This window comes from Mastomys coucha, unplaced genomic scaffold, assembly GCF_008632895.1.
Source record: "Mastomys coucha isolate ucsf_1 unplaced genomic scaffold, UCSF_Mcou_1 pScaffold3, whole genome shotgun sequence".
NCBI lineage: Eukaryota > Metazoa > Chordata > Mammalia > Rodentia > Muridae > Mastomys > Mastomys coucha.
The window spans coordinates 57,836,139-57,848,738 of record NW_022196909.1 but is presented as its reverse complement, the minus strand read 5'-3'; the positions used below and the strand labels follow the sequence as shown (position 1 = coordinate 57,848,738).

The following is a 12,600-nucleotide window of genomic DNA, read 5'->3' as shown; positions in this document are numbered from 1 at the left end:
AAGGATATTTTATACAAGATTTCCATCCTGACTCCAAATTATACAACGCCATGTCTGCCGTGGCAGGAAATGCTCACCTCTCTACACCCACACTCTAATGGTACCTCTCATCCCTTCCTGAACCTAAACTCCATAATCTCCCCCTTCCTCTCAAGGTCCCACCACTTTATTCCCATGTATTTACAGTTTTTTTAATGTGTCTCTGTGTGTGTGTTCTTCTATGTATGAATGTTTATGTGTGCTCACATGCACATGTATGTGTGTACTTGCATGTGAGGTCAGAGAACAACCACAGGTTGCCATTAGGAATACCATCTACTCCTTTGAGACAGGATTTCTCACTGGCCTGGATCTCATTAATTTGCCAGTAAACCCCAGGGATCCCTTGTTTCTACTGCTCTGTCACTGGGAATAAATGTGTGTACTACCATGCCAGGCAGTATTATGTGGATTCTGGGGTCAGACTCCAGACCTCATGCTTGCAAGGTATACATTGACTGATCTATCTGCCTAGCATTGACTTTACAATTCTGTCAAAGGCAGCAGGAATATCACTGGGCATTCTCAGGACCAGTGAAGAATTCTAGAGCAGCCCTTCTGAGACCAGATGGGACTTACCGAAATTGGGTGACCTGAACTGACTCAAAACCGTGGACTCTTCTGTACGCTTCTTTAAGCTTAGAAAGAAAACAAAAGACAATGATTCAATCTTTGTCCTCACACATCAAAAGGACATTGTAACAAAATACAGATGCAAACAATAAATAAAGCAGTAACAGATGAGCAAAAGAAAAAGGAGCCTTGGGAAGAAGTTATATGTCATAACAAATACAGTCAAGTAGCAATTGATAATACACACACACACACACACACACACAATTTATTTTTGATGATGCTAAGAAAAAGTGAGGTATCAGAGGCTGGTGAGATGGCCCCATTGGCAAAGTCGTCACCACAGTCATGAGGAGTTGAGTTCAGGTTCCCAGCACTCATGTAAGCAGAGTATATGGCCACGTATATCTGGAGCCCTGGCCCTAGAAGTAGAGATAGGCAGAGCTTGTTGGTCAACCAGTCTAGTCAATTGGCGAGACCAATGGGAGACCTTGTCTCAAAAGGATAACAATGATAATGTTAACAGGAAGGCACTTGAGATCTACCTCTGGCCTTTACATGGGAACAGAGAGAGGGAGAGGGTTTGGTAATAATGGTATACTCAACATCTGAGAACAGCAGGGAATAGGGTACTAAATAATAGAATAAATGTACTCAGGTCTATGTTCTGGTCCTCAGCTTAGGCACACTGACTGACCTGTTCTTACATGACTACAGTGAAGTCAATGTACCCGGTCTATGCTCTGGTTCTCAGATTGCCTGGTCCACGTCTTATGTGACTTTGCTGTGAGGTAACATTTTATTCAGTAACTCTGTTCATCTTCTAAGAGATGCTTCTTTGTGGGACAAATTAAAACGCTGACAATTGAGCTTAGGTACTTTACTGTGTGTGATTTAAAAACCATAAAATCATCAAGAATCCTTAGTACAATATGCAAATAAGTCCACAAACCCATACACAAGGCGACTGAGAGATAAAGTCTCAGGGAAATGCTCAAGAATCATCAACTGTGAGTGGAGTGGAATTCATCCAAAAGAAGTAATTAAATACACACCAAGGGGCCAAGAGCTGGCTCAGCGATCGGGAGCATGTAGACGACTTGAGTTCCCTGTTCCCAGCATCCATGTTGAATGACCCACAGCTACCCATAAGTCTAACTTCAGGGGACCTGGTGCCCTCTTCTGGGTTCCGTGGGCATGTGCAATCATACATGCATGCATAGAATGCACATACACACACACTTTAAAATTAAATAAATATGTAAAAATATGTTCTTAAGGAGCTAGGGTGATAGGTCAGTCAGTAAAGCACTTGTCTTGCATGAAGACCAGAGTTTGAGCCCCAGGACCCACATCAGATGTGATGGTGCAGGCAGATTACACAGAACTACTAGTCAGTCAAGCCAGAGAAAGCTACTGTCTAAAAACTATAAAAACAAACAAACAAACAAAGAAACAAAGAAAAAACGGGTTGGGGAGAAAACAAACATTGAGTCTGATTTTCTCTGTCCCCTACGTGTGCACACAGCACCCACATGGGTATGTCCTATATACAAATATGCACACATATGAAATGTGTATTAAATGCATGTTCTACATTGAAAGGCATCAGAACTTACGGTTAGAAAGAAATTCCTTACATAATAAAAAGTGCTTACTTGATTTTCAATTCCAGTTCTGTAGTAGGCATATATATTAGACGATGAATTCCAAAGGTCTTCAGGAAAGTTTTCATCAATTTCAAAAGTGCCCCAAACCTCTATGGGAAATAAAGAGAGAAAGTCTTTAGATGAAATAAGTGTCTGACTTGATTTTATCAGCAGCATGAAATTATGAAAGTACAATTCTGAATCCATGATATTTCCATTTATTTTTTAAATATATTCATCTAAAATAATAAAGCAAAGAAAGAAAACCAGAATTTTCAATAATGAACTTCTAACAATTGTGAGGCCATTGTAGTGAGCATGTGTGTATGTGTGTTTGTGTGTGTGTTTGTGTGTGTATGTTTGTGTGTGTGTGTTTGTGTATGTATGTGTGTGTTTGTGTGTGTTTGTGTGTGTGTGTGTGTGTTTGTGTTTGTGTGTGTGTGTTTGTGTGTGTGTATGTGTGTGTGTTTGTGTTTGTGTGTGTGTGTTTGTGTGTGTATGTGTGTGTGTGTTTGTGTGTTCGTGTGTGTGTGTTTGTGTGTGTGTTTTTGTGTGTGTGTTTGTGTGTGTGTGTTTTTGTGTGTTTGTGTGTGTGTGTTTTTGTGTGTGTGTGTGTGTGTAGACATGGAAATGTCTCTCTCAACTATTCTGTACCTAATTTTTTTTTTAAACAGAGTCTCTAACTGAACCTGGAGCTCAGCAACTCAAGTAGATTAGCAGACCAGAGAGCCCAGGGATCCCAAGTCTGTGCTTCCCCACTATGCCCAGCTAAAGGTCTACACTCCTGTCTTCATGTTTGCACACCAAGCACTTTATTTACTGAGACATCTACCCAGCACAACATCCTCTCACAACACAACTTTAAAGCAGTTTGCTAACTCCTTATAAGCATTGTGTTTACTAGCTCAGGGCTAGTGCTTGTCTGTACAAGTTGTCTCTCTAGGGACAGCTCCTGTTTGTTCTTCATTCAGGGCCTAATCATTAGCTGCTCTGGAAGCCCTTCTCTGGTCCCCAAGTGGAAAATTCTTTCCACCTCTGTTTGCCAGCCCCACTTTCTCCATCTAGCTACACTGCCTCAGCAGTACTGTGGGAAGCCTGACTGAGTCTTTTTTCTATTTCTTGTAGATGGCTCAGAAATAGGTCTTTTCCCCAAATGTGGGCTTCCATTGGCACTTGTTGAAGAAATTGCCTCTTTTCTTTCTTGTAGTACAACCTAGCCTCCCCTACCAGACTGATAATTCATACATGGCAAGACAAACACTTTGTGGCATCCTGGAGGGTTTATCCTAGAACTGGACATGAAAATGGTCCTTAATAGATACATTATTGGCATAACGTGAATTGCTGTGGTCCTGGGAAGGTGAACCAGGTTTGCCCAGTTAAACTGAATGATTTCTGGCTCCTCCCTCAATCTTTTCTTTCCTCAGATCTAAAACTTAGAGCTTCAAGATGATTAAAGTAATCCTTGGAAAGACACTCTACCTCTACCTCCCTCTCCTCCTTGTATTCCCCTCCCCTCCCCCTCATCTTCCTCCTTCTCCTTCTTTTCTTCTTGTCCATTCTCCTTTGCGGACAGTGCCTCAAACTATAGCCTAAGCTGTCCTGGAACTCACTATATAGCTCAATCTGGCCTCAAACGCAAAGCAATCCTCTTGCCTCTGTCTCCTGGGTGCTAGGATTACAGGCATGAGCTACAGAGGAAATTGTCTTAAAGCCGTTAAGGTCTGGAGTGCAGGTAACTAGATCTCATCTCATCCTTTATGAAACAGAAACTTAAGCCAATACTGGATCCCCTGGTTCTTAGATTATATACTGTGTGTGTGTGTGTGTATGTGTGTGTGTGTGTATGTGTGTGTGTGTATATGTGTGTATGCGTGTGAGAGAGACAGACAGACAGACAGACAGACAGAGACAGAGACACAAAGAGAGATACAGAGAAACAGACACAGAGTCTGTGTCTTGTATTTTTCTGTGTTTGTGTGTATCTACCTGTCTACCTGCCTGCATGTCTGTCTATCTATATCTATATCTTTCTGTCTATCATCTATCTATCTATCTATCTATCTATCTATCTATCTATCTATCTATCTATCTATCTATCCGTGAGTGTATGTGTGTGTATGTTTTGCAACCCAGAGCAGGCCTTTCACTGCAATCCCCAGGAGTTCCTCCTGTGTTCACACGTCTAGAATTGATTCTTGTAAAGAAGATAAAGGGGATAAGGAAAATGTTCTGACTGAGGCAGCTAGCTGGCCACTTAGATTTTAGGCATCTTTCTAAATCTCAATATAATCCTTTAGTCACAGAGCTGCACCGAGAAGTCGGAATGACATCCAAGCCTCATCATGTGGTTTGGGATCTGCTGAAGGTAGGAAGCTTTGACCGGATCCAGACAAAGCTAACAGGGCATCTCCACCTCATCGCTGCCCTTCGGCATCAGCTGCCCTAGCCAGGCAAAGAGTCCAGTTCAGTCTCTCTAGTATGCTGGGATGAGAGCACCCAGCCAACCAGGCACTTACTTGCTCTCTCACAGAAATTAACGCTCTTCCTGAGGCCTCTGAGAGGGCAGTTACAGCTTGGGAGGAGTCCAGTTGTGTGAAGATAGCAGCTCTGGGGGTCAAGGCAGGAGGGAGGAAACCACATATAGTTGTCTTCACAGGCACACTCCAGGAACCCTTTTCGGCTTCTGCAGTCTGCAGATAGAAAAAGAAATAGAACACCATGTCTCAGGGTCTGCTTTCCAAGCAACATCTGTTCCGTCCTTGGCTCTGACTGGAATCTGAACCAAGGACTCCTCAGCAGACGCTGGAAGGGTGGCAATGCTCTGAAGACTCAGAAGTGTCCAACTCTGTAGACCACAAGGTTGGTGTGAAAACAGTAGCAAAGATAAAACCCAAATAGCTGATCTTAGCATCCAGAAGAAGACTACGGACCCTACAAGTACCCACTGTGGTGCAAGAGAAAGGCAGGTGCAGGAGCGTAGTCACAACCTAGCACTATTGAAGAGTCTAAAGGGTAGTTGACCACTGTGTCATTTGAGCTCCTATCTATGCATCTATCAGCACTCCACGTGCTAGGACTGAAAGCAACATGGCTCAATGTTTAAGAGCACGGGCTGCTCCATTGAAGACCTGGGATGGGTTCTCAGCACCCACACGGTAGCTCACCGACATCTAGAACTCCAATTCCAGAGGATTTGAAGCCTTCTTCTGGCCCTCTCAGGTACCAAACACGCATGTAGTCCACACGTATACATCTGGGCAAAACACTCATGCACATACAAATCTGTAATGTTTTAAAATTTTAGAAAGGCAGAATGATTTCGAGGTAGGGCACATGGTGAAAATGTCTACCTGTCAATGTTGTGGATTCATTATTCTGTTCTGGATCTGACATTCCCATCAAAACTCCTTCCCTCTTAACAGAAGGTGAAGCGGGACGGTCCAGGATATGTTTGAGAAAGGTACACAGAAATGTGTAGTGAGTGCTGGTCAAAGCTTACCATGCTTCAGGAGCCCCTGAAGCACTTCACCCCGGAGTGTATGAGCCAACAAGTCTGAAATGGACTAAGAGTTTACATTTCTATTTGGTTCCCTGCTCCTGCTGCCAGCTGGGATCTGAACACTCAGACTCAGTTTTGGCCAAGTCATTGAGAGCCACTGGGAGCCACTTTTGTGGTTTGTGTTACCAATTAGTTCTTGCTATCTTCAAGAAACAGAGTGGGATTTCATATTCTGGCCTCACGAGGCTGGAGTGAGTCAATGAATAAATGATGGCCAATAAAATAGAAGTAGAATTAATGTCTATCCCTTCTCAGCCAAAGAATGTTATTGCCTGGGTGAGGGTCTCCAGGGATTCATTCCTTTGGTGCTCAGAATGGGTGCATTTGAAGTAAGATCTCCCACATCAGCTGGTACCTGAGGGACAACCACAGACACAGCCCCCTTGCCAGCATGCAGTGGACATGTCACATGAAGAAGAAACATTAGTTCTTGATGCCACAGAGCTTGTGGGAGAATCACTTTTCACAGAGCAACCGTTCATTGTAGCCCACCCTCCTCCCTGTTTCCACTCCCAGTCACTGGACAGCTAATTTACATGTGGTGGCCTTCACTCCGATGATCTTGCTGGGACCACGTAAACTTGGTGATCCTGATTTCAAGAGCTTCAGAAATCTCTTCAGTTCTTTCTTCTCCTCTGGATCTTTGTACGTCATTTGAAGTAGCACCTCATACTCCCGGACTGGAGGTAGAGAGAAGATATTAGAAGGTACCCGTCTGTGGGGAAAGTCACTTAGCAGCCATCCTGCCCTGCTTAGAGTTCCTGGGATGTCCCTGAGGCTTGTCACTACATTCTGCACATCCAGACATTGATGTAACATGCGTACAAGCAGACGTGCCTTGCACATGCCTCATACAGATCTCTCCTCCAAGTTCTGCTAGGCCAGTCATTCTCATGCTCTCTGGACTACCTCAGAGTCAAGAGGAAACAGGCTTGAATGTCCTACCCACTCTTCCTCCATACTCCAGCTTTGGTTTCCTTGAAGTATCTGCAACATACAAAAACCCCAACTACACCCTTTTAAAAGATGTTCCAGTCGTTAGTGAGTTTTAGGATTTGCTTAAACACAAAAGCGAAACACAATTAGACCTTAGCTTGAGTCTGTGTACACTTACCTCCAGCTACTTATTTCTATAAATAAATCACTCTCCTTTCTTTCCCCTCAAAGACAAGCCTTCTGTACTCGGGGCTCTGGAATCCTCGCCTTCCACATGCCAGGCCCAATCTTACCTTCAGCTTTTGCACATGTGCTAGCTCTACATCCAGACTGACTGGATTCAAATCTTGTCTACAGCTCCCACGGGCCTCGGGAGTTCCTCCCAAAAGATGGGGAACAGGGTGATATGAGCATGGTCACTTTCTCAGGAGTTAATGGTACTGAAGCCGGAAAGTCCAGTCCCATCTTATGGCTCCTGCTCTAGGCCCTCGCTTCGCTGTCTTTAAAATAAAGATGGCCATAAGCAGACAAAGGAGTGTGTGAGGATTTAATGCTTATAAGAGAACTAACCACAGCCTGGCATAGTGACAGGCCTATATTAAATACCTGCTGTACTTTTATTGTCATTGGTACTGTTGGGGAGATCTTGTTTGTCACACTCTGTGTTGAGATTTTTGTTTTAGTTCCTTGAAGAACTCTAGTCTTGCATGGGGATATGTTTTATATAGCTAACACATGGCCATATGCTAATGCATCTATGTGCACTGCATGTCAGAGAGGCCTTTGAGGATTGGATCCTAGGATCTATCAATCATCTATGTGGACCAATGTTTTCATAAGGAATTACGTTCAGTGCTGCCAAGCTGCATGCTTAAGTCCACACCAGGACCCATCCCCAAGTTAAGAGCTCTGCCAATTAATTACATTCATAGGAGGGAAACACATACACACACACACACACACACACACACAAGTAGAGACTGCTGTTGGGTATGGTGCAAGATGCTCATCTTCAATGTCAGATGGCCTGGATTTCTAGTAATCTAGGAGACACACCTTGATGTGTATTTGAAAGAGTTTCCAGAAAAGTTTAACTAAGAAGAGAAAACCCATCCTGAATGGAGATGGTGCCATTCCATGAGCCAGTCCCCCCTTGTGGGCTTTGGTAAGGCATTTATTTGGCCAGAGCAATAAATATACCAATGAATACACTGTGTATTTAATCCTCAGAACTGTCTTGCTCTTAAGAATTACTATTCTTTTCACTTTGTGGATTTGGAAATTCTCACAGCATACCTAAGATCATCGGGATGTTGCTGAGGTGGGAACTCTGTCTCCGTGTCCAGCACCTCTAGTGGAGTCTTACCTGGATGCCTTTTCTCAACCACACTGACATCTCCTTTTGTTCTGCGGCCATCATTTTTCTTCTTTAAGGAAAAAAAAGAAAAGAAAAGAAAGAAAGAAGATAACTATGGTGAGGCTTTGAGATCTGCAAACCATAGACCTGTTGAGTTTCCCAGATGACCTGAAACTGTGGACCTAATATCCAAGCCCAGGATGGTGGGAGATGGAGTAAGTGAAGGTGCCTGCAGGAAAAGCTTTGAAGGAGATGGGAACAGCAGGTGCGCAGAATGGAGGAAATGAATTAAAGGAAAAAAGGGAAGTGAGCCGATCGTGAGCCTTCATCCCTAAGCTTCCCAAGTGTGGACAGAGTGTGACCGCTACTCAAGCTTCAGCCGCCCTCCCTTCCTGGCCTCTTAAATTGTGAACCTAAACAAGCCAGAGAATGGAGAGGAGCAAGCAATGCAGTCCATAGGGGCAGGTCATGTAGCTCTATCAGATCACAGAAAGATTTTTAAGGAGGGAAGTGAAGGAAGTGTTGTTGAGGGGGAGTGAGGGTGTCACAAGCATATGGGTACATTAGTGAGCGCACCCATGTGTATGTGAGAACACTAGAGGGAAAAAAAAAAGCTCTTGAGCACTTTCCTCTCTCACTCTTTTGTGTATTCCTTGGAGACAGGGTTTCTCATGGCAGTGGAGCTGGTTGCTGTTTTGGCTCAAATGCCTGCTCTGTGGCTGCCTGGTTCCACCCCCACCCCAGTACTGGAAATCCAGCCATCCATGTCCAGCTTTTTAAAGCACATGCTGGGGAGTTCAGCTTACATCTTCATGCTGGCAGAACAAGAGCTCTTCTCCACTGAGTCACCTGCTTTTTAGAGTTACCCCAGTGAGTTAGGCTGAACTTGAACCGGGGGAACAAAAGAAAGATCCACTTTAATTTTCCAGAAGCCTTAATCCTGAAGCCATATTTAGAATGGCCAAGCACAGAAGCAAAATGAAAGCACTTCTGGGGTTATGGAAGCAATACAGGAATAAGATAAGAAAGCTGTAGACAGAGGCTGAAGCAGTAGACGAAGTCACACATGCCTGACTTCTGGGTATATTTTAAAGATCCATTTTTAAAATGATCTAAATGTGCAATGTGACAAAGACCCAAGCATGACACCATTTTTACTCAAGTGGGAAGAGAGTGTTGTCACAGGAAAAGAGGAGTAGGTTTGATAGGAAAAATTTAGGGGTTCAGTTTGGGACCCATAAAGTTGAGGAATACAAGAATGGTGGGCACATGGGTGAGGAGTTGAGAGAGGAGCATCCAGATGATAATACACATTAGGGAGTCATTTGTGAGTAGAAAACATTCAAGCTACGCTCCTCGATGAAAGCATCAAGACAATGAGTAGGTCGTGGCTGGGGTATGGCTCAGGGGTTAAAGCACTTGCTATGTAAGAGGAAGGACTGACTAGAGTTTGGATCCCCAGAACCTATGTGAATGTGGAGTAGGCAAGGTGGCCTGCTTGAATTCCAGCTTTGGGAGGTGGAGACAGAGTCCCCAAAGCAAACTGGCCAGTGAGAGTCATCACGTCACTGACCTCCAGGCCTAAGAGATCCGGCCTCAGTAAATAAAGTGGAAAAACCACTGGAGAAGATTCCTGATATCAAGGTCTCTATGTGTATACACGATCTCATACATCTGTGCTCACACATGTGTGAACATGCATACTCACAAATGTACAACAAATATATACACAAATAGAAACAAACCTAAGATAGATGAGTATACTGGTGCTTGAGGGACAAAGGCAGAAAGATGGCTACAAGTTTGAGGCTAACCTGGTCTACACAAAGAGTCCCATGCCAGCCAGAACTATATGGCAAAACCATCTCTCTCTGTCTTTCTCTCTGTCTCTCTGTCTCTCTCTCTGTCTCTCTCTGTCTCTCTGTGTCTGTCTCTCTGTGTCTGTCTGTCTGTCTGTCTGTCTGTCTGTCTGTCTGTCTCTCTCTCTCTCTCTCTCTCACACACACACACACACACACACACACACACACACACACATATACACACCATAAAACAAGGGTAAGATGGTGTCAAACATCTGTAATCAAAAATCTCCAGGAAGATCAGCAGTTCAAAGCCACCCTCAGCTAAACTATGAGTTTGGGACCAGCCTGGATTACATGAGACCCTGTACTAAGCAACAATGCCAGAAGAAAAGGGGAAGTGGAAATGATAGAGAAGGCCTACGGCGGGTGTTAGTGTCCACCCATATGGTTTTTCTGTGCCCAAGAGGCCATAGCATAGAACATGTTGAACTAGACAAGATCTCCAAGATAGTTAAATATTCATGGGAGGGCCTCACTTGCAATCAAAGAGATAATATAACTTATTGAAGACCTCACGGTCAGTGCTGATAATCCTGAGACAAGACCTCTAGACCTCTGATGGCAATCCACCGACCTCTGCATCTCAGTTGCCTGGAGAGTTACAGATTCTGAAGTTACTGGGAATGTAGAAAGGAGAGAAATAAGACATGCACCAGCTCACCTGCAGGAAGCCCCCGGTGAGCGTGAAGAGAGGGATGAGCCACAGAAGTCCAACTCTCATATCCAGTAGCTCCTTCTCTCCTCTCTGGACTGAACACCTGTGTCTAGTCACCCAGGAGGCCGTGTGCTAGAACAAACATTGTAAACTAAGACTGTAACTAGAAACAATCACCACCAACCCCTTTAAGTTTCTGAGGTTTTCTTTGTCACATTAAAACAACCAAGCGCTCTATAAGTGCAAATATCAAAGATAGATTTGGAGTGAATAAACTTAAGGATAACAATAAGCCAATCCAAGTTTCTATTCATCTTCCATAATTGGTCCAGAACTCAGCACATTGTGGTAACTTGAATGAGAAATGTCCCTTATAGGCTCCGGTATTTGAATGCTTGGTCCCCAGTTGGTGGTGCTTTTTGGGAGGTTGTGGAGCTCTGAGGAGATAGACCCTTGCTGGAGAAAGCAATCATGGAGGGCAGGTTTGGGGTGTTTACAGCCTCACCTCACTTCCAGGTCCTTTTCTCTGCTTTGTGTCTGTGGTTGAGGATATGAGTGCTCAGCTTCCTGCTCCTGCTGCCTGATGTAATGCAGGCTCCCTCACCATTACAGAGCTTCTCTCTGGACATAAGCTAAAATATACTCACTGTTCCTTCAGCTTTCTTTGATTGTCAAGCTTTATCACAGCAACAGAAATGTAGCTAATACAGATTTGGTCAAAAAAATTACCTTTTACATTTGTGTTATTTGGTGTCAAAGAATAATCATGCCAACTTACAATCATTTTGTCTAAGCTACTGGGCCCATAAGGCCTCTCCATTTTTAAATTTTAATTAAAATTATATTTAAAATTCAGTTTCTGCATCTGCACTGGGAGCTCTCTATACCCAAATCCTTTGGGAGAAAACTGGTCTCCTAGGAGTGCTGACACACCTAAGAGAATAAGTAAGACCACCACTTCTGCCCGAATACCTGGTCCAAGAGGGACCCTCCCAGAGCCCTCAGGACACAGGAACCGAGGAGTAACCTAGGACAGGATCCTTCCGGTTTACATCCACGCCCCAGAGCTGACTCTGTGCCATAGCTCTCCATACCCAAATTCCACCCAAAGAAGACTGTTCTTCCAGGAGTGCTGACACACAGACTTACAGGAGAGACAAGCCACAATCAGAGACAGCAAGACTAGCTAACAGCACAGATAACCAGATGGCAAGAGGCAAGGAAAAGAATATAACCAACAGAAACCAAGGCTACTTGGCATCATCAGAACCCAGTTCTCCTACCACAGCAAGCCCTGGATACCCCAACATACCAGAAAATCAAGACTCTGATTTAAAGTCACAACTCATGATGATGATGGAGGACTTTAAGAAGGACATAAATAAATACCTTAAAGAAATACAGGAAGGACACACCCAGGGTCAGAGGTAAGCAGGAACCAACATCTGTCCCAACACTGGGAGTAACTGGGTCCAGCAGGACCAGGCACACAGGAACTCCACCAGCCCATTGACTCCGGTTCCTTCTGGTCTGTCTGGGTTAGTGTTCTGAGCAGACCTTGGGCACAAGCTCTGCAGCCAGTCCCACAACTCACAGAGAAAGCCACACTCCCAGGTGATTTAACAAGCCCAGGATCCCAGGATCCCAGAATCCCAGGATCACAGAGTCAGTTTGATTCTGGGGAGTTCTGACACAACCAGGATCACAGGAAGGACAGGCTCCAGTCAGATTCAGCAAGGGCAGGTAGCACTAGAGTTAACCAGATGCCAGGGGTGGGGGGCAAGCATTAGAAAATAAACAACACAAACCAAGGTCACTTGCCATCATCAGAACCCAATTCTACCATAGTCCTGGACACACCATTACACCGGAAATGCAAGATTCAGATATAAAATTACTTATCATGATGATGTTACAGGACCTTAAGAAAGACATAAATAGCACCCTCAAAGAAATACAGGAGA

General features: G+C 44.2%; 1 protein-coding gene across 5 annotated transcripts in view; it reads right to left on the bottom strand.

The window, feature by feature from the left end:
* Nucleotides 1–12,600, bottom strand: part of Adgrf1 (adhesion G protein-coupled receptor F1) — an 87,922-nt gene that overhangs the window by 23,772 nt on the left and 51,550 nt on the right. For 3 of the 5 annotated variants that reach the window (XM_031348220.1, XM_031348223.1, XM_031348222.1), the window contains 6 exons: nt 10,643–10,768; nt 8,126–8,186; nt 6,360–6,503; nt 4,781–4,954; nt 2,271–2,371; nt 619–677 (listed from right to left, as the gene is read on the bottom strand). In XM_031348220.1, the coding sequence (XP_031204080.1) occupies nt 619–677; nt 2,271–2,371; nt 4,781–4,954; nt 6,360–6,503; nt 8,126–8,186; nt 10,643–10,702 (599 nt within the window). In that variant the 5' untranslated portion in view covers nt 10,703–10,768. Of the gene's footprint in view, nt 1–618; nt 678–2,270; nt 2,372–4,780; nt 4,955–6,359; nt 6,651–8,125; nt 8,187–10,642; nt 10,769–12,600 lie in introns of those variants that run through there. The other 2 variants (XM_031348224.1, XM_031348219.1) reach the window with 2 other exon arrangements.